Raw genomic sequence first — 24,729 nt, 5'->3', positions numbered from 1 at the left:
CTGTTGCATTTAACTGTCAAAACTATCTGGCATTTATTTTGACTTCTAATATGAAACATCTTAGAGTTCTCACAATTTTCCAAATAACATCAATGGAATAATAATTCTGTTTCTTGTATCTGCCATTTTTTTTCATTATCTGTTAGTTTTTTCTACTCAAAGAATAGTGTAAATTCTGAGAGCCATATTCTATTCTAGTAATGCATTTATTAAATTTTGTGCCAATGGAGTACCATTAAAATTATTGTCACCTCAATAGGTCATTTTCCCCTAGAAATGTCTCCTTCATAGATGTTATAGGACCTACTTCAATATGGACCCTAAAATTGTTCTATGAAAGTCTCTATAAATTATTTTCTTATTGTTCATGGATACTTTTTATCAGGGCTTCCAAAATATAGAAAATAACACTGGTCTCTGGGTCAATTTACAACAATTAAAATAAGAGTTTGGGAATGCATAGCAATTTGGCCATGTAATTTTATTGCTATTAGCCTAATTTTCTTTTTGAAAACAGGGCTTATGCCTATGGCCATACTACCCAGTACAAGCCAGATCTCGTCTGACCGTAGGCTTGTATTTTGTATAAACTACATTTGTTTATGTTGTTTATTTTAGTAATTTAATTTCATTGTAATTTACAAATGTATTGGTCTACAACATATTGGAAATTTTCAAAGGAAGGAAAGGAAGAAGGGAGGGAGGAAGACCCTTCCCTGCAGTGGAAAGAGTTGCCTTGCCAGATGGACAGACAGGGAAATGTTTTCACATGCTAAATGAGTTATTTCATTGCTAAGTAAATACTCATACAATTAGTCAATATTTTTGTCTGTTGTGGTGACCACCTTGAGTTAAATTAACAGGTTAATAACTTTCAATTCAGTGGTATTAATAGAAGGGTTGCTTTCTCCTCTTTGTGATTCAGGTTAATATTCTAGGCTAGGCAGTCCTTTCTGAGCAGATGTGGTTTCATTGACTGGCAACTTGGTAATTACATTTGGTTTTCCTTTAAAATTTAGGTTTTCCTCTTAAAACCAACAAGGACACAAAATCCAGAGGAATATAAAGTTATCATTTAAATAAAAAACTAAATGAGCAAACAAAAAAGACCAGAAGATCAATTTTTCAAATTTTTATTTCCTGATCTAAAATAGAGAAAATAATCTGAAAAATGTATCTTTAATACATCTTTCACTGGGGCATTCCTTTGTCCCCAATGGTGGAAGCCATGTACTAAATAAAGGCTGGCTGGAAATTTAAAGGACATTACTCAGCCTTGAAAACCTCGACTACTCTAGCAGAACAGGAGTTAAATAAAGCTCCCCCCCACCCCATCGTATGTACTGAATTTGGCCTGTGATTCCTTTGAATGGCATGAAAAGCAGCCAGCTGGGTGTGAGTCTCCTCCCTCTTTCTTCCTTTCTCAGTTTTAAAATATGTCTGGCTCTGATCCAACATCTCCCCTCCCCAACTCTAGCTTGTTTTGCCCTGTTATTCTGCTCACCAAGATTTCAAATAAGAAAGAGTATTCTTTCCCAATCGTTAGGGTCTTGGCACCAGGGGAAAACACCCTAATATACATGTGGACCCTGAATGGCATATTGGGAATGCAGGTGGATCATGAATGACACATCAGATATTTTGACATATTTAGCAGGTTTTGACACCATCTCTTTAAATGCTTTCAAGTTTTTTAATGTATGAGGTATCCCATAATGGCAATTCTCCAATCTTCAACAAAGCGCTAAAACCCATACCTTTGCTCCAAGGCATTTCATTGTATCAGGTATTTTGAGCAAGACAGGGAAAGCACTTGAAATTCCATTAAAGTTACATTCATTTATCTAAAAATTAAAAAAAGCCTTCTTTGGAAGTTTGTCTCTACAGATAGCATTAAAATGGATGTATATATAATACACATTTTTTGTAACTGAAGATTAACGGTTAACTCTTCAGGTACAGATTTCATATGGTAGGAGTTAAAGCTTAGTACAAAAGTAAGAAAATATAACAACTAATATTGATCGTCTTTTGTAGACAAGATGAGCTCTCACTGTTAAGTTGGCCTCAGGTTCCTAGGCTCAAGTGATCCTCCCAGGCTCCTGAATAGCTGGGACTATAGGTGCAAGCCACCACACCCAGTTCTCTTAGTATAAAATTCATACTTTCAAAATGTCAGCTTCAGTGCTTCTCAGAATACCAGTGTTATCCATTTTAAAAAACACATCCAAATAGCCAATCTTAACATAAGAAGACTGCTCGAAAGTCTGCTATTTCTAGTATTTGAAGATATAAGTCTCCTTGGATCATTGTCATCGCTTTATTCAAAATGAAATCCGACATGGAGCATTTATATTTGCCTTATACAAACTAACTGAATAAGAAGCTTTAAGAACAAATAAATATATTTTGATGCCTTGTCAATAACATCAAGGGTACTTTCACTAACCTTCCTAAATGAAAAAATAATCATCATAGTGATGTTGCTGGTTTTATTTAAAAATCAGTAAAAACACAGGGTTGCCAGATTTACCAAATAAAAGCAAAGGGTAAAGTTAAATTTCAGAGAAAAAGCAATAAAGGTTTTAGCATATCTATACAATATTTGGGGTGCATACTTATTCTAAAAGAAAAAGCAGCTCATGCCTTGTTGCTCTGAGCTTTAGCTGCAAGTGAGCGTGCCGCATTTTATCTGGCAGCCATTGGCAGTGGAGTGGCCACACCATAGTTTGCTACGCGAAGCATGTAAAGCTGCGTCTTCTTCCCAGGGTCAAGAACAAGTGTGGAGACTCTTAGCTCCTTCCATCTGGCAAATTTAAAACTTTGGCACATCAACAAGACCAATAAGGCTTCTTTTATAGCAGTGGAATACATTTCCAGTTAGTCATTCTGCATTCTTAACTGGAGAAAGAGCTCTTTCCCACTCCAGGAGAAGGTGAGAGCTGGCAGGAGAAAAGCCCAGGTCAAGCAGGAAAGGAGAAGATCTCACCAAGAAGTGACAGAATTGGGAATAAACAAGGCTGAAGCAAGCCTTTCTGAAACAAAACAACAGAATTTTAGAATAATCAGATCCCTAAAAAGACACTACAATTTGTCAAAAATGAAATAAATTTAGGAAAAAATGAAAAACAGGAAAAGATAAAGAAAATTTATAGTTCTTTTCTTGCAAAGCCCTTTTTTAAAAAAAATCTTGCTTGCTAGGATATTAAGCATTTTGGGAGATTTGGTAATATGTCATACTTGTCTTTCTGAAGTTTTATTGTATAGTGGTGGGTTTAATGAACAGCTATTGGTAAACACTAGGGTTTTTTTTTTCCTTATTTGACTAACTTATGCCTACTTCTCGTCTGACTGTGTGACAAGCTGCTAGACTTTTTTGTCTTTGGTTCCAATCCTATGAACTCTCACCTGGGATGCTACTGACCAGGGCAAATGTTCTGCTTGCTGCCTTTGACTTCCTATATTGGCATTTTCCAGGGTGCTGGGAAGCCTAGTGGCCTGGGCAGATTTCTGACTCCCAGCATCCTCTCCTGCCTGAGACTCTGCATTTCCACATGACTGTAAGTCTAGTGAGTACAAAAACCATAGGCTCAGGGGCTTTGTTTGTTTGGATAGAGGAAGTACAAACAGTGGATTTCTTTTTTGTTTAGAATCAGGTTGTAGTTTTGTTTTGTTTCTTTAACTAAAGAAAGCAAAGGAAAAGGGAGGGATATCACAGAAAACTTAGTTATTCAAAAAGAACTAGGAGTCTTATTACTATTATGATAATAACCAGGACAATCAAGAATATCGCATTCTGTGCACTGAAATCTCTCTTAACAGATAGGTAATATCCTTGAGAGCTGTTGAAAAACCATTACAAGCAAGAACAAAATAATTTAAGGTAAAGGGGAAAATTTATCAAAATTGAGGAAAAGAAGACAAAGAAAATGAACTCGCAATTCAAACAAGGATGTGAAAGAAAATAATATTTTCGGCCTAAGTTTCTCAAGACTTAACTTTTGACTTTTATGAACAAAAGCATATTGTTGCCTTGCTGTGTTATAAATATAGTAGTTGGCTTATAGCAGTTTTGAACCAGACAATAATTTTGATTGTTTTTAGTAAGGACTTTCAGAATTCTGATGGCCTATCTTAGTAGAAAATGGATTCATTTGGTATGATTCATCAGGAGGAGGAACATAGTACTTAGTAGAAAAGGAAAAGGGAAATTTCAGTATATAAAACTGTAGAATTGATGTAGGGTATAAGTGTGAAAACACTTGGACTGCAAAATTAAGAAAAGAGCAAAATATTTAGTTCTTTTACAGCTCAATACATCTTTCAAGAGATAATCTACAGATATTTTCAGGAACTAAGTTTTAAATGATACCCTCTCAAATGCTAGGTTTTTCTATAGTGCCTTAACAGTGAGAGTAAGGACTCAGGATCACCCTTAAACACCCCAACTTCAGCTCCAGCCCAAGAAGATATGCTCTGCTTGAGTATTACTCTTCAAAAAGGAGGGAGTAGTAGGCAGTGGTTGCTGAGTTGAGTTTCATGGATTTACTTAAATTCAATACCCTGGAGTTCAGGCTGATTTCTTAACTTGTCCATGCTAAAAGTCTTCATTTATATTAACACAATGAGAACACTACTGGTCACTTACTTTTCAATTAGTTATGAGAGGTGAAGGAGTTAACAGACATAAATTAGAACAGTTCCATATCTGGTAGTAAATGTTAGCTATTTTAATCTTTTGTGTACTTGGGATGGGTGCAAGGTTTTATTTGAAGGAAAAATTTTACTTACTGCCTTTAAAAAGTTTTTTTTGAAAAGACTACTTACTGCTCCAAAACATTATTTCATAATTTAGACACATGGGTTGTTTGTCCTTTGGTCCTATGACCAAAAGCCAAATCCCTCTCACTTTTCCCTATTAGCCCGGAAGTCCAGGCAGTAACTCCTCCTCCTTCGCCCAGTCCTGAGTGTGTGCTCTGGCCTAATGGTGAGGATGATGTCATTACAGTTGAAGAAATTATTTCACTATAATCTTTTTTTCTTTACTTTGTAAAAGAAAAAAAAATTATTAACTGAGCACTCAGAATACTTTGGAGTATTCCACATATAAGCTATCACTCTCACCCACATTTGGTGAAGCACTTGGAGATGAAAAGTGTTATGTAAATGTTTATGCACGATTGCCATGTGGCCCAAAATTCACAGTGGGACAGTAAAAACAGCCCAGGGAGAGGCATGAAGGACCAGAGAGGCAAGGATTTTTTGCACAAGGTATGAAACTTTCTTTTAATTTTTGCATACAGATAATTGCACTTCTGAAAAGTGGTCATTCACCACCATTAAGGAAAGTACATATGGCTGTAAAAGAGAAAGCAAATTTAAACCAAGAATTGCTGACTATTTTAAGATCAACACAGTCTATGGAGAATAGGAGAGTAGGGAAGAGATTAAAATGCTGTGGGAGGCATTGGGAGCGAACAGAACCTTCTAACAGTAGGAGCAGTGATTTTTAAAAGCTATAGCCATAGTGCTCCTCTGAAGAAAATCAGAAAAAGAACCCAGATTCTCTTTTGAGGGGTGAAGTGGATAGGTTCTTCCTAAAGGTAAGAAACAGGGATTTTTGTTACTACTGCCTAATGATCATAAGTAGTAAGGACATTATAATACACTGAATTATGTCTTAACTATTTCTTCCTTACTTCTGAATGCAGTCTCCTGGTAAAGCCAGTATGTCTTTTCTCTCTCTCTCTCTCTCTCTCTCTCTCTCTCCTTCTGAGTCTCTGTCTCGGTCTCCATCTCATCTTGTCTCTGTCTCTCCTTCTCTGTCCTGAAGATGGAACCGTGGGCTACACTCCATCCTCCAAACTCTTTTTAACAAAAAGGACTTCTGTGGGAGCCTGTGTCTAGGTACAATAGTAATTGTTTTCTTTTACTTGTTCCCTTAAATTCCTTCTACCAAAGACCTGGGAAGCTGATTTTCCATTTATGGTAACAATCTAAAAATTTCCTTTTAAAATAAATGTAAGAAAAGAGGATTCTGACATAAAGAAAGAATGCCAAGTGAAGCTCACGTGGCACAGAGCAGTAACAAAAATCTTGATAAGTCTGAGCGACAGGGCCTGGGAACCAGGGGAGATGATTTCAAGCTCCTGTAATCCCAGGATCCTGTAAAGACAGAAGGAAAACAGGACTTTACAGGGGAAGCAGAAACCCATGCTTAATAGGCAGTGCTTATGAGTATTACAAATCCTTGGCCTCACAAAGCACCCATGCCAGTCCAGGGAATAACAGATGAACCACAGATATTATAGCAAACGATAGTGCTCGGGATATGTTTTAACATCTGTTACACACAGTTCCAGATGATTAATGAAAGGACGTTTGAACTATACTCAAGTGAAGGGAGAAGAGCCCACACCTTTTTCTTGCTGCTTAGAGAGATTCTACATCTCCCAGTTCATGTTATATAAAAACACAAGAACCAAAGAGAGGAGGGGAGGAGGGAGGGAGCATTGTAGGAAAATTTCTGCCAGAAAACACACAATAAAACCTAGCTTGTTAGCAACTCGGCTCCAAATTATTTTTTAAAAACAAATCCTAACTGTAATGTAGTTACAGCCTCGGAGGGAAGCTCTAAGCCCTGGGTCAGCGTCCCAGAATCTAAGCTCCGAGAAGAAAGGAAAAAGGAAACCTAACCAGGCATCTGCCAGGAATATGAAAGCAAAATCTCCGAGGCAGGAGAAACCCCCCAAAGGAGGAGAAGACTGCAGCCTGCAGTAATCTGTGAATGATTGCTGGTAAAGGCTGGAGGCTTCAGGCTTGATCTGTGTTTGTTCCCACAGAAAGCCAAGGAGGACGGTGTTAATAAAGAGAGATTTAACTGAGAGCTGTGCTTGGAATAAAGTGGGCTACAAAAAGGTCAAATTTGATCAGTTGGAGCAGATTACAGGGGCTTTAAAAGGTGGCGTGGAGAACTCGAGCGGGGCTGGGAAGTAATATAACGCAAGATTGATTTGGGGGGTGGAGAGAAGCCAGGACGAGCGCTTATCAGTCCTGGAAGGAGGAAGAACCGCCTGGGCTCGGAGCGCTCCAGCCCCAGCCCAGAAGCCACCGCCCGTCCCCCCACTCCTCCGGGCCCTCCGCTCCAGATTCGCCTTCGGCAGCTCCTAGACAATGGTTTCCCTAATCTCTGACTTGGACCCCCTGAGAGACTGGAAAGTTTTAAGGTAGGCCTGCTTTGCTTTCTCTCCCTTGGCTGTGTGAGTTTCTGGCCAAGTTCCTGCCCGCCCCCAGCGCACTTGAGGACAGCCTGGTTGGCGTGTGCTGGAATTCGCCTGCCTGTCGCGGGCATCAGTGACAGGCAGATCTGGGGGGAGGCAGGCTGCGTTTTGACAAGGAAACAACTTCAGGCTGCTGAAGGCAAGCTTGTGAACGTGAAGTCCTCAAGTTTCACTACTGCCCGGCCGGTACCAGTGCTCCTGACTCTGGCTGACTGGCAGCTTGAGTGCTGGAGTTTCACTACCAGGCTTCAGGGGGCATCGAAGGGGTGAGGTGGGAGGTGCAGGCTTTCTGGGACTTCAGCTAGAAAGGCAGACTTTTCACAAAGCTTTCTCAGTGCTCCTCCTTGAAGAGGACTCATGGGTGGAAATTTGTTTCCTTCTCAATGACCTCTCCCTTCTCACCCACTCCCAGGTCAAATTTGGAAAAGCAGGCATGTGTGACAAACTCAGCTGGCCTTAATACCGAGCCGAATTTATGGAATAAATTCATCCTCTGAATGCCCCTAGAAAGGCAAACTCTGACCTCATCATCTCTCAAAGGGCCCAAAACTTCAGAACTCACAAGCTGAAAGTGTCCAAATTCAGACATCATCTCCATTTAAGTCTGAGCTGATGCCTTTGGTAGAATGTGCAATGGATTGGAAGCTTTAAACTAATTCCAAGCGGTATTAAGTGATATTTCCTAATGAAAACATTTGGGGCAATTTTTAAAATACAAAAATGTTAAATGGAGGGATTTTCATTAAACGTAGTTCTACATACTATAATATGTTTTCCCAAATACTTATGACAAATCATTGTTTCATAAGAGAGTCGAGAACCCAAGTAAAGAATACCAATGAGTAGAAGAATGTGTGTATTCCTGGGACCTTTTTTCCTTGACATTTTCCTTGTGTTAATTAGCTAAATCCTTATCTCCCATTCATGATTTCTGCCTTAGTGTTTGTCTAATTTTATTATTTTTTAAGGCAACATTCTAGAACAGGGCAAATACGGGGGGTGGGGACCAGTATTCATCCTAATTATTTTAAAAAATCATTATATCTTATTTCCTAGAACTTTCTGTGTATGCATGTGTCGTGTAATATGTGCTTTCTGTGTATTATGTGTCGTGTAATATGTGCTATTATGTAATCTATTTTTTCTAGTTTCCATGTTTCCGCCTACCTTTCATAACCATAATTTTAATGGCTAAATGAAACATCATTTTGATAATGTGTATCATTTGTTATAATTACCATGTTTGTTGAAAATTTAGATCATTTCCCCTCCATGATTTGTATTAACAACACAATGAACATCTTTGTGTCTATAGCTTTTCATCTTCATTAAAGATTCCTAAGAATTTCTCAATGAAATGGTACAAACATTTTTATGGATCTTTCAGCAACGATTTTAAAATTCATTTGCATGTTTAAACTTCATCTTTGAGACATGATAAAATACTTCGACAAATGTTCTCACGATTCAGTTACTACAATGAGCTTCATTCTCATTTTCTCTAAGTGAATTACTAACCTGTTTCTAAAACTGAAAGATATCTTAAGAGTTCTTTCAAAAATTCTTTTTGGATGATTAACCTACTATTATTGTGTGAGTAGATAAGGCAGGCTCCAGCTCAAAAATTTGTATGAGTTTGGTTACGGTTTTTTAAAATGTAGCCCCCAAGGGTCTTTCTAGATAATGATCTCAAGTCTCAACCTATTTTAAATGCTGGCTTTCCCTTAAATGTGCCCCTGTCATAAGTGAAGTATACTTTATGATTAGAGTAAGTAAAGCTTCACAAACTTGTCGAGACTCTGGAAAGATAAACATTTTTATAGGGACTACTTTGGGTACACTGAGTTCATTCAGTCCACCCTCGTCTTGGCAGACATTAATCCATCAGCTTTTTAACTGGATATAATTCTTCTTGATATAAGAAATTTTATAATTTATGAATCAAATTTTAAATCTCATAGTTGCTTACAATAAAGCATCCTTTGGGCTAATTTTGATTAATTGAACTGTTCACACCTATAGTAAGTCTGTGCCTATAATATATAGGAGAAGCAAAGATATAACACAACCTTATGAATGGATAATCTACAAGGTGTATACTGTAATGCCATCCTGGTTGTCTCTCATGGGTCACATCAATATAGTGAAAACCCAGAGAAATGGGGTGAAAGATCCCAGGGAGTTAAAAAAAAAACACAGTTGTTGCCCTTGTTGAGTAACAAATGAGTAGAATACTTAGAACAAAAAGAGGAAAAAGATCTTTCAATCCACATAATCTGGAATATTTTTAGGTGCTAGATCAGGAATGTGGCCTGAAGTTTTGCCAAACCTGTTGTTCTGAAAAGGGATCAAGAGGCACAATTTAAAAATCTGTTTATGTTACAATTTGTTATCTTCAGATAGGATCTACTTTTGGATCATGAGCCTATACCAAGAAATATATATTTCACTCCGTACTAGGTCCATTTTATCACATATGAGAACAAAATCAAGAATGGGAATAGTGCTATTGGTTGTTTTAATTACCATTAAAACATTACCATTACTGAAGGAACATAAACCTAACAGCCACCAAAAAATACACTAACAATTTTCAACAATAAGACTTCTCTTTTCACTCCTAGGAAAGCACTGACACAATGACTTTACTCAGAAAAGAATCAAGATAAGCTAAATCTGTAAAAAGTGTATATAGTATATAGGAGAAGAAAAAATGACAACACATGAGTAAAAGAATAAAACAAACAAAATAAGCAATGTGTTCAGTACGTGATTTGATGTTCATAGATATTACTTGAGGGAAAAAAGTTGACAGTGAAGTAGATTAAATGGGGCATGGAAAGCAGGCCACCTGGCCTCTCCTTTCACAGCCCTGGCATCATCTTTATGAGAGGGTCTTTAAAAATCCAAAACTGATTGAAGTGTCCCATTTCCAGATGAGAGAATCAGGCACAGGAGATGGAATGACTAAAAGTCACAGGTTCCTTAGAAGGACCAGCCAGCTCCTTCAGCTTCCAACTCCATCCTATCTCCTGAGAGATTCTATTCTCCACCTTCTCTTCTGTTCCTACGCCTTGCCTCATGATTGAGTCACACAGACCTCTTGTCAGCAGAGCCACTTGTCAGAAGCTCAATAGGATATAACTGTGTCTCTAAAGACCACCCAAGTCCTTGTTTTTTGTTTTTGTTTTTCCTGCTGTGGGGAGCTAAAAATCATGTGCTGTTTAGCTCCAGCAGCAAAGCTAAGCATCCTCCCTTGCCTCTCATTTTGCTCTCCTATTTTACATCCAAACTACTGGCAATTCTTAGGGACATCATCCACTGTCTCCTGACTCCCACTGCTAACATTTACACAGAGCTCACTTCCTCCTGATTCATCTTCTACTCTCTCAGTCTAAACATTTCAAAAGCTGTCTATTAGAACGTGATTTTCTTTCTTACACTTTTCTCTTTTATTCTTGGAGGAAAGCCGGTGTCCTCATCCTAACCCCACCTGACCCAACCCTTTACACCTCTCCAGAGATCCCAGCTGCCACTCTTTCTCTTCCTCTCACACACAGCCAAGCTTATTTTGACTTTATGTGCACTAGCTCCTCCCTCCCCCACCTGGAAATCTTCCCTAAGTAGTGGCAGGGCTTCTAGCTGCTTGTCACTGAAGTCTTAACTCAAATGTTATGTATCAGTGAGCCCTTCCCTGGCCTCTCACCTTAAAGTCATTTAGAAGTCACTCCTTAGCTTATCTCCTGATTGGATGAACCACAGAACATTTTTAGTATTCAACTACTTTTGACTTACAAAAACATCCGTGCCAGAATCCTGCTATTTTTGCATTTATTTGTTGATTATCTCTTTCTCCCATTAGAATGTATGGTTTGTGGTTTATACCTAGTAGCTAAAATATTTATAGGCACATGGCAGACATTGAATAAATGAATGAAGAATGGATGAATAGATGACATGTTTGTCTCCTTCATCTATCCATCCACTAGAACAAAACATCCACAGAACAAAATACATTTTGTTCACCTTCTAACTCTAGTATTTACCACAGTGATTCTGTACTATTTGTATTCAATGAACTGATTAATGAATTAATGATTCCTAACTTCCACTGTCCTGTTCTGTCCTACATTTGTTATTTCTGTGCCAATCAGCAAAGCATCTGATTTAATAACATGGAAAATGTTTAAATTCTCATTGAGAATTTAATATGCATCTATTATTCAAGTGAAATTCATTCTTTCTAGACAAGAGAATGATCTAGAGCAAAGGTTAGCAAATCTCTTCTATAAAAGGCCAGATACAAATACTGTACTTTGAGTTTTGCTGGCCATACAATTTCTGTTGCCACTACTCAACTTTGTCATTACACCATGAAAACACCTATGGGAAAAAATGTAAACAATTTAGCTTGGCTATCAGCCAATAAAATTTTACTTACAAAAACAGGCAGTAGTCTGAATGGATCATAGTCTGTCTGTCTCTCTCTCTCTCTTTCCCTCTTTCCTCAGTTATCAAAATTAATGATGTGACTAACAAGAAAACAGAAGTGACTCCAACAGGGAGTTGGAGGGATGTTTTCAAGTCATCTAAGACAAAAAGGAATATAATAAATTTGACTCATTATTTTAAAAAAAATTAAATGTGCCTGGGTAACATTTCAAAGTCAAAGAATCTTGAAGTCATGACCACTTGATCTCACAAAGATGATTATAATCTGAAGAAGGCTTACAGTTTACCAAAACCCTTAAATGTTTGGATGAACCTCAAAGCCATAACAAAACATACTTTTACCTGTTCTATTGTTGAATGTATAAAAATTTCTCATTAATGAGAACAACATACATGCTGATGGAAAAAAAAAATAGATCAGACCCTAACATGTTTTAATTCATTGCTTGGCTTTGGTTATTTTTCATCGGTTTCTCTAACTCACTTAGTATACATTTCCCTTTCACATGGCTGATAAAGCTCTTAAAATGAATTCCAAATTTATGCTAGAAGCATGCCAAGTATTTCTGAATGCAGGCCACATGAAGATTCTTTTCAGTTCAGGCTCCGTAACATCTTGAAGGTGCATAGAGTTGGGGAGAGATTGCTGGAAGCTCTGTGGGTATCCACTGAGATTGAGCTGGCCATCTGAAAGTCAGGCATTAGTCTTCTTATAGAATCAAATGTAAAAATCATTCATTCTTGCTACATGCCAGGTACTATGCTAAGTGTTTCACATATACAGTATTGTATCTTTACAACAACCTATGAAAAGGTAACTGGTGTTATTGCTTTTACTTTGAGAAAGTAATAGTGACAAAGTTCCCCAGTTTACCTAAGCACACACGTATCATAGCATAAAACCACTATGTGGGGTTGGGTCCCACTAACCCTGAGTCAAAGCATTTTCTAAATTATTCTATGTACTTCTTTACCTAATTGTTCCTTTTCCTGGTATATTGAAAAACTCGATGAAGTATGTTGCCCTAACAGCATCTCAGGAAATATTTGCATCACGTAATCTTCCTTTTCCCTTAGGAATGTTTAAACTTGTGAGGCAGTTAGTACTAGATACTTGAAAAAAATTTTAAAAAACAACTTTACAGAGCCATGAAAAAGAGGCTATTAAAGTGTAGTGAACAGTTAGTAACATTCTTTAAGTATTCTGAGTTATCCATTTGTGAAAATTAATACAAGTCTTGATCCATTAAAATAGTTTATTAAATTGAAGAATAATGTATATTTTTAACAAAACATAACTAATACAGCAAGGACACAAACTAATAATGAAAAGGTTATTTTAAGATCATATGAAAAGGCAAAGTACAATTTTTTCTGTACATTGTTCTTCTATTTCATTGTATTTTCATTAAATTCTAGCATTTATAGATCAAAAACAAAAAACTGCTATTTTTTTTTCTACTCCATAGGTTTGAATAATCAGCAGAAAGATATTCACTAGATGGTTTGCTTTTCTGTTCTTTTTTGTTTTGTTGTGCTTTGCTTTATTTTTTTTTTTTGAAGTGTACATTTTCAAATCATACAAGACAAAAGGTCTTGCTCTATAATTCTGGCTGGCCTTGGATCACTGTGTAGCCCTGGCTGGCCTTGAATTCCCAGCAATCCTCCTGCCTCAGCCTCCCAAGTGCTGGGATTATGGGTGTGCACCATCATACTTGGCACTATTTTTTTCTATTCTTGAAGGCTCCATGCTTCTTTACCCAGCTGAGCCAGCAATGTATCAAGAACAAAACCAATAATCCAAATCACTTGCAGTTCTGTTAGATGATCCATAACAGAAAATTCTTCATGTAATCAGATAAGATTACCCCAAAAATCAAAGACCACAGGAAAGGCATTTTCCCAAAATACAAAATAGAGGAAAATCACATGTGACTTTTATACCATTCATGATGTCAAAGATAAAGCCAGATAGTTTCAGTGTTGAAGACAGATTTCAATCAGTCATGTACTACGGCAATGGAAAGAAGCATGGACCAAACTCAGCTTTTGATTTGTAATAGGTTAATGAGTATTTTTAAGGAGAATTAGGGACTGAGAAAGGGCCCTGCAGAGCCAAAGAAGTAAAAAAGTACAAAGATCAGTCAGTGTAGGTGCCACACAGGCCAGCGGGGTCTGAACTGCAAACTTTAGCTGTGAGAAGTCTCTTTGCCCTCAGAGGCTGGAACAAAAGGGCCTTACCCTTCTTGATGGGTACATTTAAAAAATTTTTGTTGGTGTATACTTGTAATGCATAATAATTATATTTGCTTTGAAGAATTGATAGATCATTTGATCATTCATCATTTTTTGAAAAATTTTTTGACCATTTTTTGAAAAATTTTTTATCTCACTGTCCCAACACCTTTTCCTCCCTTTTCCAGATTCCCTTACCAATCTCCAAAACATCTACCTTCTGATTTCCTACCATTTCTACTTTATTTTACTCTTAAATTTATTCATATTTTTGCATTTCCCTAAAAGAAACAAGGCAGTATTTAATCTTATGTCTAACATTTCACTTAACACTATGGTCTCAAGATCCATCCATTGTCCTACCAATGACTCAAATTCTTCTTTATTTTTATTCCATTGAACACATATAGCACATTTTATTTATCTGATCATTATTTTTTATAAAGAAATAGCTTTCAGGCCCTTGAGAAAGACACTCTTGCATTGTAGGAGATATGTATTTTAGAGGAAAACAGAAGGACAGACTTGGGAACCCTTTCTAGTCAGTGCTCTAAAAAAGTGTGTCCAAGGGCAGCCAGTCAGGTGTTGGCTGGAACACACAGTAAATTCTTCTGGCAGCCTTGAGTTTTCTCAAACAGGCAGCTTAAGAGGGGCGGGAGTCATGCTAGAAATGTGGCCTCGAGCTGCTAGAAACTATGTTAGCATTTGTTCAAATATTTTGTTAGCAGAAAGGGGAATAGGCAAAATCATCTATGTGGAATCTGTAGTTTTCATAGGCCAAGGTTGAGGCCTACTTGAGAAGTGGACTTAGAGAAGCCTGACTGGAGTTTAGTCAGAGATAGACTGTTTGCCCGTCCCCCCTCCTATGCAAGGAAAGAAGAGACACTCTGCTTTCCTTTGAACAATATAAACTTATTTTCCACTTGTTGCCATTTAATCATTAAGGACTAGTTTAAACCATCTGTTTAGACTTGGTTGCTAGTCAAGGATATTTGGTAGATGGTGCAACTGATCAAGCATTTAACAAGGGACCATGCTATGGAAACCGAAAGGAAAACAAAAATTACTGGTAGAAGCAGACTAGAAACTCTTTTGAACCTAGTGAGTAACTAATTGAAAAGATGACTGGAAATTTAACCTGTATGTGGATTTGATAGTGAAGGGAGGACAGCAGTGGCAATCAGATAGATTTTTCCCATTTACAGTTTGCATGTCCTGGCAATGGTAGAGACATTAGTGTCACAAAGTGGTTATTCCCCAAACAGAGCACAGGAGACACAAGACATCCTGAGACTTTCTGAGTGGCCCGTACAGCAGCAGCCTAGGCAGGAAGTTTGTTCATTACATGACTTGCTGTGGTGATGACCCTTTTGAAATTTCTGTCTTAGTATGCACCACTTTTCAGATCATGAAGCAAACGGGAGCTATAAATCAAGACCTTAGTCCTATTTAGGATCTGGGAGGTCAGCTTTTAGTTCTCATCAGTACTAACTCAGGAGGGAAGGGAAAAATTGGAAAATTTGGAAAGATGTAGTTGAGTTTTGAAGGAAAATAGAAGAATTGAGGGTTTGGTAAGGATTACACGTCAATGGCAGGATCCATTGTGCACATATACCAATTTAAGGTAAAAAATATAGCCTCAGAGACAGTGAACAAGACAAGAATATCAAATTTCTCTGTACGCTTACCCTCCATCTTTAGTAAAAAAAGAATATATGTTATTCCTATTATAAAAGAATTATGATCTCATTCAATATGTCCTGATTATTTCTTTAAGCACCAAAAGAATGATAATTGGCCACATAAACCTTTTCTAAGTTTGCCTCACAGGAAATTTTAATAAAAAATTTCAGCTTAGACTTTTAAAATACTCTTGAGGCTAGAAAGCCAAGTCAAGAAGTTGACTTCAAACCTACAGTACATATAGATTTGGGTAAATTCTTCTGTCTTTGAGATCCCAAATATTCTGAGGTTCCTAAAGCCTCAGGAGGAGGGGAGAAGGAGAGAAAAGGAAAGGAAGGGAGAGATAGAAAAAGAATGAATATGTGTCTTGCATATATTCTAACTACCCACAAAAACTGTATCCATTGTGTACCGTAAACATATATAATAGTAAATACATAAATAATAAACATTACTGTTGAAATGGTTTGTCTGAGTAAATGCCTAATTTGATTCAAATAAAATGTGTTTTATAATCTTAAACATCTATTAACTGTGGCATTAATTTCTTTGACTAGTAAACCCAAATAAAAGTATATGCCTACATTTAATGTAATGTTGGTGTCCCTGAAAAATACCTGCTTTATTAAACTAATCTCACTTACTAAAGGTTTACTCAAATTACATAAAGACTTTTGAATTGGTTTCTATTTTTCTGGGAGTTCTAGGAAAATTTAATTTATATAAGTAGTTATTTCTTGCTAAGCCAATGAGGTTAGAATGCCTTTGAAGAATATTATACATGAATTTGGTATATAAACTCCATCTGGGGTTAGGGAAATATAAACATGTAGAAAATAATACATAATATAATATAGATACAGAAGCAGAAAGACCAACCCAAACATATTTTTCTTCTCCTTTTTCCCCTTCCCCTTCCCTTCCCCTTCCCCTTCTCCTCTTTCCTTTTCCCTCTCACTGTTTTGAGTCGTCTTGCTATATAATTGAAGCTGGCCATGAACTCGCTGTGTCGCCCAGGCTGGCCTCAAACTTGCAATCTTCTGCATCACTTTCCTTAGTGGTCAGATGATATGCATGTGCCACCACACCCAAGTCTTTTGGATTTTAACCTAAAATTTTAGTCATGAGTCAGTTACAAATGTAATAATACAAAATAAACAGTTAATATGAGTTGTTACTTATCTTTATTTCATTGTACATGTGAATCCAAATTGTGTCTCTGGCAAATGGGGCAACTTAAAGTTGACCTGCTAAAGATGCAAAGTTTCATAGCAAAATTTATAGAAGGATTTTAAGATTTCCTTTTCTCTCGGATATAGCACATTATGGAAGCTATGAGCCAAATGGCTGCTTCTATTTTTGGCGGAAGCAGATTTTTTTCAGCCTGGAAAAGTTGCTTTTGGGGTTCCCCAAATCCCTCAAGATACCCTACCCCCAGTGTTGGGAACCTAAGTTCCAGGGACTGAAGGTGCTGAGGGCTGAATGGAAGGGAAAGATATGCAGGGGTGAGGTAAGGAGGGGAGGAGCTGGGAGCTTACTGAGAACACACCATGGGATTCAGGAGTGGGGGCTGAAAGAAAAGATGGAAGGTGGGGAAGGACAGAAAGAAGCAGTGGAAAAAGAACGAGCTTATGGAATCACTGTAGGGAGATCTTATTTCCCAAAGAAACCATCAGAGTTCCAAATTATCCATAATGTTTTGACATCAACAAGAAACAGATGTTGGTGCCTTAAGGAGTTGGTGCCCTAGTGGTGGGGCTTGTCATCAATAGGAGGTCAAGAGGGAGCATTCAGCTGGCTGGGAAATTCCCATGGGATAAGCAGAATCAAATAGAACAAAGAGGCCTTAGAAGGAAGCAAGAATAAAATGATCTCAGCTCAGGAGTCAGGGAGTGAATCCCCTCTAGAAACAAATACTTATTCAAGAGGAAAACTCAGCCCAAGGGGTTCCTTTGAGAAGCTGTCTAGGACAAACCTGACTTCAGAGAGTACAGTGAGGATGGTGAGAATAAAATTTGTCCTCACTGTGCTTTGGATCAGGAGACAGATTCGTGACAGGAGACTCAAAGGAGGAGGTGACCAAGATAAAACAAATGTCCCTATGCATGCTCAAGGGCAAGGTGTCACAGGCCAAGATCTAAAAGCATCAGATCCAGGTCTGAGACGCTGTGTCAGACGACCATCAAAGATGAATCAAAGCCAGACACTAATGTATTAAGGTCAGACTTTAATCAGCAATAGGCTTCTGCAGTAGGGAAGAACATTGAGTACGGCTTACCTTTGATTTATACAGAGGTGACTGGGCATTTTAAAGAGAGAATTAGGGAGTTGGAGTAGAGTGGTGAGCAGGGACTCAGTCAAGGAAGCAGAAAGTAACAAAGAGCTGGTTAATATCAATGCCCCATAGGCCCAGTGTGTCTGAACTGGAAGCTCTAGTGTTAGGCGTCTCTTCTCTCTCAGAGACTGGGAGACAAAGGCCCTACCTTTCCTAATCAGGACATTTTAAAGGAAGAGATCTCAGGTCCTTGAGAAAGGCACTGCTGCACTACAAGAGGTATGTATACATCTCATAAGAACAGAGGACACAGACTTAGGAGCCATTTCTGTGCTCTAAGACTTGTGTGTCCAGGGGCAGCCAGTTAGGTGTTGGCTGGAACATGCAGTAAATTCTTCTGACAGCCTTGAGCTTTCTCAGACAGGCAATTTAAGAGGGACTGGGGTCATGCTAGAAATGTGGCCTTGAGCTGCTAGAAACTATGTTAGCGTTTGTTCAAATATTTTGATAGCATGAAGGGGAATAGGCAAAAATCATTTGTGAGGAGTTGGTCATTTTTATAGGCCAAGGTCAAGGCCTACTCGAAAAGAAGACTCACAGGAGCCTGGCTAAGGTTTGGTCAGAGAACAGAGAGCAAAATGTACTCCTGCTCTCTTCTGTTCTCCCCAGATGGTTTTAGACTGAAACATCTCCCAAAAAAGAATTGCATTGTTTAAGTCCGTACTGTGAAGAAATAAACCAGTATGCAAGCTTGTCTGTTTTCATACAGAGATGCTGTTTGCCTCCTCTCTCAATTTTACAGCCACAGAGTTAGAAGGGACTCCAGAGATCAACTACTCAGTCTCCAAGTTTACAAAAAAAAAAAAAAACAGTAAAAAACCCCTCCTCCAAGGCAATATTTTTATGAGAACAGAAACTATCTTTTGCTCATCACTATGTCTCCAGCATTTTCGGATACTTTTTTCAGATTCCAGACTTGAGTGTATCCTAGTCTTACCTGAGAACATGTTACCCTGCTCCCTTCCTCTTGCCCAGGCACTCCCATCAAAAGTAATGTTTTCTTCCTCTGAATGCTCCAGAGCTGAGTCTAAACCTCAGTGTTTAACTGTAGTTGCACATTTTCTGCTTGTAAAATTTATCTTTATATCTCAGTTTCATTAGTAGGTTCTAAAGTGCCGTAAGATATATTGGTCAATATCCGATTCATCTTTATCTCTGTCTGTATCCATTGTATTTCAGATGGCATATTTTGCTGAGCCAGTATGTAGATGGATATCCATACATCCCTAATATCTAAGATGAAACATTGAACCAGATTGTAACTAAAGCTCTTCCATCTATAAAATTATATGATCAGTGTAGGATAGAACAGAGGAGCACCTTCCCACCGGATCATGAATTCCACCTGTAAGTGATATTACGAATCCATTTCCTATGCTGTCGAGTTTTTCTCGCAGCAAAGCAATTCTCTTTATATTGATCCTCATTTTCTTTCAAGGCTCCTTTATCCCCAGTCCTTCTGTAGAGCTCATGGACTAAACTACAAATCTGTTTTCAGATGTTCTGTCTCAGAACTGCAGCAATAATGTAAATCAGCTGTTCTGGGGATGAGTTGTGCTGACATGCACTGACATTAGCAATGGCATGACTTGTCCTGTGGGCCCAATATTGCAATCAATCCAGGCTGCAGGTGTTCCAGTTAACCATGGCTATAGAACTCCATTTTGTTTCTTCGTTGTGCTAGTTTTTCATTCTTATAGAGACACAAATGTCTAAGCCAAAAAGAATTGTTCAAGGCCTATGGAAACAGCATTTTTATCTATTTTATCGTGTTTCCTGCTGGGTAAAGTCAAAGATTTTGTGAACAAGAAAAATGTGGCCCTCATTAAAGTTTGTTATTTACAAATGATGCTTAATGTTTTCTCTGAGCCTTTTCACATGTTATTCCTTCCCCTTTGCTACTTTTGTCATTATTGGACATAACATATGTCGCTAAATTTCCCAAAGCAGGACTGCTTTTCCCTTCTGCCCCAAGTCCTGTGGATTTAAAAGGTTTGTTTTAACTGAATGTAACCATCTCTGATAACCCTGTTTGAATTATCAACTTGCCTTATTACAAATTCTGCAACACTTGTTCACTTAATCACTCTGCAAACAAATGTAGTTATGTAACTATTGGTGAATTTTAGAGTGAATCTATTTTTTTGCATTCTAGATTATTCTCCATAGCAAGCAGAACTCTTGTCCCCATTAAAAGGTCCATGGTGATGGGTATTTTTGAAATATGTACATCTGAATGACATAGCAAATGTAGTGTTTTCCTAGAAAGATGAAGCCTAATATTGGGTACGCTAGGCTTATGGAGCCCTAGAAAATTTTTGTCCCCATATAGGCCATAGCTACAGATTTCCAGAAGCACTAAGATTGGGACCACAACTGGATCTTTCAGCTTCTGAGCTGAGGATTTGAAATTCATTTGCTCAGGACTTTCTGAAGGATCTAGAATGTTCTATGCTGCTTAGCCAGAATCCTATACTGCCAGTTAAGGATAAATGTGGGATTCTCAAGGCACTTCAGACAAGAGGGAAAAAGTGGCAAGTTGAAACCCAGTAACAGTTTATATCAGATGTAACTGTGATCTTATAACCCCGAAATATATCAGTGTAATGATTTCTACTGAACTACATGAAACACTAAATACTTTTAACCTAGATAGCCCTGAATAACTTCAAACCATGAAGCTTGCTCTGTGAACACTGTACAGAAGAAGAATCACTAAATCCTTGAGAAAAAAATAGTGAAACTTTGGTCTAAACTGAATATTTTAGCTTCAGGTAACTCAAACCAAGGATCAACAAATTTTTTTTCTATAAAAGTGCCAATGAGTAAATATATTTGGCTTTGCTGATCACCCTTACAATTTCTTTAACTATTGCAGTCATCCCATCATATTTGCAAATAATTGGTTTTAGAACCTTCCTGAGATACCAATGTGTAGCTGCTCAAATCCCTTGCATTCAAACTACATTTTTGTATATTTTTAAAATCATTTCTAAGACACTTATACCTATTATGGTGTAAATGCTATGCAAAGAATTGTTTTATATTTAGCGAATAATGAAATGAAAAGATTGTATGTGTTCAGTACAGATGCAAGCCCCACCACCACCACCAAATATTTTACATTTGTGTCTTGTTGAATTACACGGATGCAGATCCCTGGGATATGGAGGGCTGTCTCTGACTCTGCCATTGTGGCACAACAGCAGCCAGTGCAAAATGAGTCGCTATGGCTGTGTGCCAATAAAACTGTTTACAAGATCAAGCCGAGGACAGGATTCTGCCCATGGCCATGGTTTGCGAACCCCTGGGTTTGCTGCAGGACCACATTATACTACATTGAATTTTAGGCCTTTCAGACCGAAGATGGGCTGGACAACAGAGAAGAGATTGAGCTTGGAGAAACAGCAAGAGAGAGTAATATTTACCAGATGCTGTGCATTAAACAGGCTGAAGCTGTCCTGGGCTTCCCTATGGGAAGAACACGGTATACAGAGTGAGGGAGAGAGAATTGGACTTTTTCAGACCCCATATCATCTTTTGTCTTGGCTATGGTGAGGCCAAATTAGAGCACACTTGACCTTTTTAGGAAAGCCCAGCACTTGAGCAAATGCCCTTTTTAATGGCTCAGAGTCTTATCAGTCCATAGCTGGAACTCATCTCTTTGAGCAACAGATCATGACACGGGAACAAGAGAAGAAAAGCAAAGCAGATCCTTAAAAATCCTGCCCTGAAAGGACTATAGAGATCTGTGAGGGAAAGGCAGCTGGGATCATTTATTGACCTGAGCCCAGAAAATGACTTCTGAAAAATGTAACTTGACTCTTAGAGCATTAAGTCTGTGTTCAGGATTGCAGGCTTCATTGGCACAAAGTTCACCTCTTCTCTTGGGTGTGGCCACACATCTTACCATTGCATGAAAAAGCTCATTCACCAAGAGACTGCTAGTTTAAACAGATACATGAGCATAGCTAGCTGTGAGATTTGGCATCTCTGGGACTCCCACATCTCCTACTGTGATAAATGGTGCCTCTTTGCCCCCTCCATGATGGGCCATTAACCACAGTCACTATGAAACAGAAAGAGTTGCTTTGAGATGATTTAGAACAGAGGGCTGGCCTGGACCAGATGAGGTAACATGGCTTTCTTAAGTTTCTTCCTGTAGTTTGAGACTCTTCAGAGAGTGCAGCCATTCACAGCTCATTTTAAATCAATCAACACAGTACCACACCATAGTACTTACATTTTATGACTTCTTTCCACTTAAGCAATGTAGGATAGGAGGGAGGAACAGAATAATTCAGGAATAAGAGGTTTGATGAGTTTTCTCTATCCCTGAAATCAAGCCCCACAGGTTCTATCTGGAAGACCCAGGGCAAAAAGGCAGAATGTGAAGTGAATTACTTCCTGGTTATGATAACTCTTCGCACTATTGAATCCTACTTAATAAATTGCCACTTGACCGTAAATTGTCCTGAAAGTACTACATCAAAAGTGTCAGTCTGCCTTGTCAAAGAGCTAGAATTACTTAAGAATGAGAATTGAAGAAGATCACTGGAAAGGAATGTGATTTGACGCAGAATTTCTTTGAAGGCCAGTTTCATTTATGACTTCTTCCTGATGGGTGTGAAGCCTTGGAGGTAGTGGCTGGATCTTAGCACATTCCCTCCCAGCTTTTTGTCTCTTTGTGTCTGCCTCTCCTCTTGGATCAAGAAGCAAAGTTTGCATTGGGCCACCACCTGTGAGATGAAGGACAAAGGTGGCAGGAAGACACAGCATCAGATGAGGCATGCCTTAATTAGTATTTCTGGAGAAAAGGAGGAAAAAGGGTTTTATTGCCACCTTTGAAAGAGAGTGTTTGAGGGAAACAGCTTCTGGGAACTTGAGCTTTGTATCCCTAAAACCTACTAACCAAATTGGAGAATAAAACTCGTTTGCTAGCTTCCCAGGCTTCCAGAACTGCAGTTGCTTTTCTGCCATGGCTCATTACAGAAGACAGGCAAGCAAATGTGGTTTTCCATTTATTGACCATATCTTGGGCAAAAGCCCTTAGAGGGAGACCAGCTTGTTGTGCTTTTGAATCAGGCTTTTAAGCTGTCTGCAATCAAGCACAGATCACCAGAGGGTAAAGCTATATTAAGCTTTAATTCTCTAGTTATATTATTTTTTTTGATAGCCATAAAATTAGCTTCCTTGTCTTTTGCTTATTCTCTGCAGGTCACCATTCAGTAAGTCAGCAGACCTCTCTTAGCAGCCGTTAGTGAGATTGAGAGCAGAGCAAAATATTTGCATATAAACGTCCAACTCCATAATGTGAAGCAAGAGATAGAAAGAGGACTTAGATACTGGAGTCTATATTCTGTAACCTGAGTCTTTTGCTCCTTAAATTAGTCTAACTCCCTTTCAATCATCATTACTAATTTTTTGGTACATCGTACATTTCATTATCTAAATAGTGAAAAAAATAAAAGTTAAATTTCATCTTGAAGTGGTAAGTTTCTGTATTTGCCCTTGGTATGAACAATGTACAGAAACCCCATCACTACCAGCACCCTTAGTACTGCGGATTGAACCCAGAGCCTTCATGCTAAGCTACATCTCTAACCACTCTTTTTGTGTTTATTTGAGACAGGGTTTCACTAAGTCATTAAGTTGCCCAAGCAGGGCTCAAACTTGTGATTCCCCTGCATCAGGTTCCCAAGAGTGCTTAAAGTATAGCCATATGCCACCACACCCAGCTCCGAAACTTTTGTTAAGTGAGAGTTAAGAGACAAATAAGCCTCTTCTGAAAGGTTGCTGAAGGTATCCTAAGAGTACATAAATCCATTGATTTACATTTTATTTCTTTATATTTAATTTAAAAAAATAATCAGGAGTAAATATAGTTAATTTTGTGCTACAGAGTAATTCTGAGAGCTGCCCTTCTGTTTCTGACTTTAAATAACCCTCTGTTTGAATAAGTATTTGCTGAAAACGTAGTCTACCTGATTATAGCAATCAAGCTGTTTCAGGTATATTGAGTATATTTTTCAAATGTACAGTTTAATTATGACATTCTTTCTGTCCCTTTTCCTATAATTATTTTTCCCTGTATTATGCACATTCTGAATAGCCAAAGAGCTATCTCTATAAAGGGGAAAATGAGTAAGTGGAAAATTAAATGTCCAGTTAACTAGAGACAGGCTTCTGTGCAGATATGGAAAACAAAGTGATGTCTTAAAAATACAGTTCATTTTTCTAAGGGGCCTTGGATAAACAAATTTAGTATTACTAAAGCTAATCATATGGTACTAATTCACTGCTTTGCTTTTCCATTAAACTCTCCACAGGTGACTCCATATAACAATTAGGTTTAGTATATTCCAGATTCAGGTAATGGATTAAAGTTAAGCAGATACTCTTTTTAAAAGACAGCATGTAACCAAAGGCTATACTAGAGTTTGCAATACAAAAACCTCTAGTAAATGAAAGATAAAATATGCTAATGAGTGCCACTACTCTGATTCTTCCTTAAGGAAGAAGATTGAGAGTAGGAACAGAAAATTAGAAGTCTCCAGGTCAGTGTATACCTTGTCAGTAATGTAAAGAAGTACATTGGAAATGGGACCCAGAAGTTTCCATATGGTGCACAACAAACATGGCAGGCTGTGGAGAGCTTGAGAATGCCTGAAGGGAAGGGCATTTCACGTGGAGGCAGAGTTAGAAGAAAGGAAATGAAACATCTGTCTATATCAGACTTTCTGT

General features: G+C 38.1%; 1 protein-coding gene across 5 annotated transcripts in view; it reads left to right on the top strand.

Annotated features, from left to right (window-relative positions):
- Positions 1 to 24,729, top strand: part of Celf2 (CUGBP Elav-like family member 2) — a 799,248-nt gene that overhangs the window by 276,544 nt on the left and 497,975 nt on the right. The window contains exon 1 of one of the 5 annotated variants that reach the window (XM_063260463.1): positions 5,194 to 5,271. The exons of 2 other annotated variants lie outside the window; for them this stretch is intronic. Coding sequence is in view for 1 of the 3 variants with exons in the window: in XM_063260455.1 (XP_063116525.1) it covers positions 7,174 to 7,226 (53 nt within the window). In the remaining 2 variants the exon portion in view is untranslated. Of the gene's footprint in view, positions 1 to 5,193; positions 5,272 to 5,582; positions 5,604 to 6,578; positions 7,227 to 24,729 lie in introns of those variants that run through there. 2 more of the 5 variants (XM_063260464.1, XM_063260455.1) reach the window with 2 other exon arrangements.

The sequence above is a fragment of the Cavia porcellus genome, unplaced genomic scaffold (genome assembly GCF_034190915.1).
Source record: "Cavia porcellus strain 051 isolate PalLab524CR breed Dunkin Hartley unplaced genomic scaffold, mCavPor4.1 scaffold_13, whole genome shotgun sequence".
NCBI lineage: Eukaryota > Metazoa > Chordata > Mammalia > Rodentia > Caviidae > Cavia > Cavia porcellus.
Note: the sequence above shows the minus strand (reverse complement) of the source record. Positions and strands in the feature narration are given on the sequence as shown.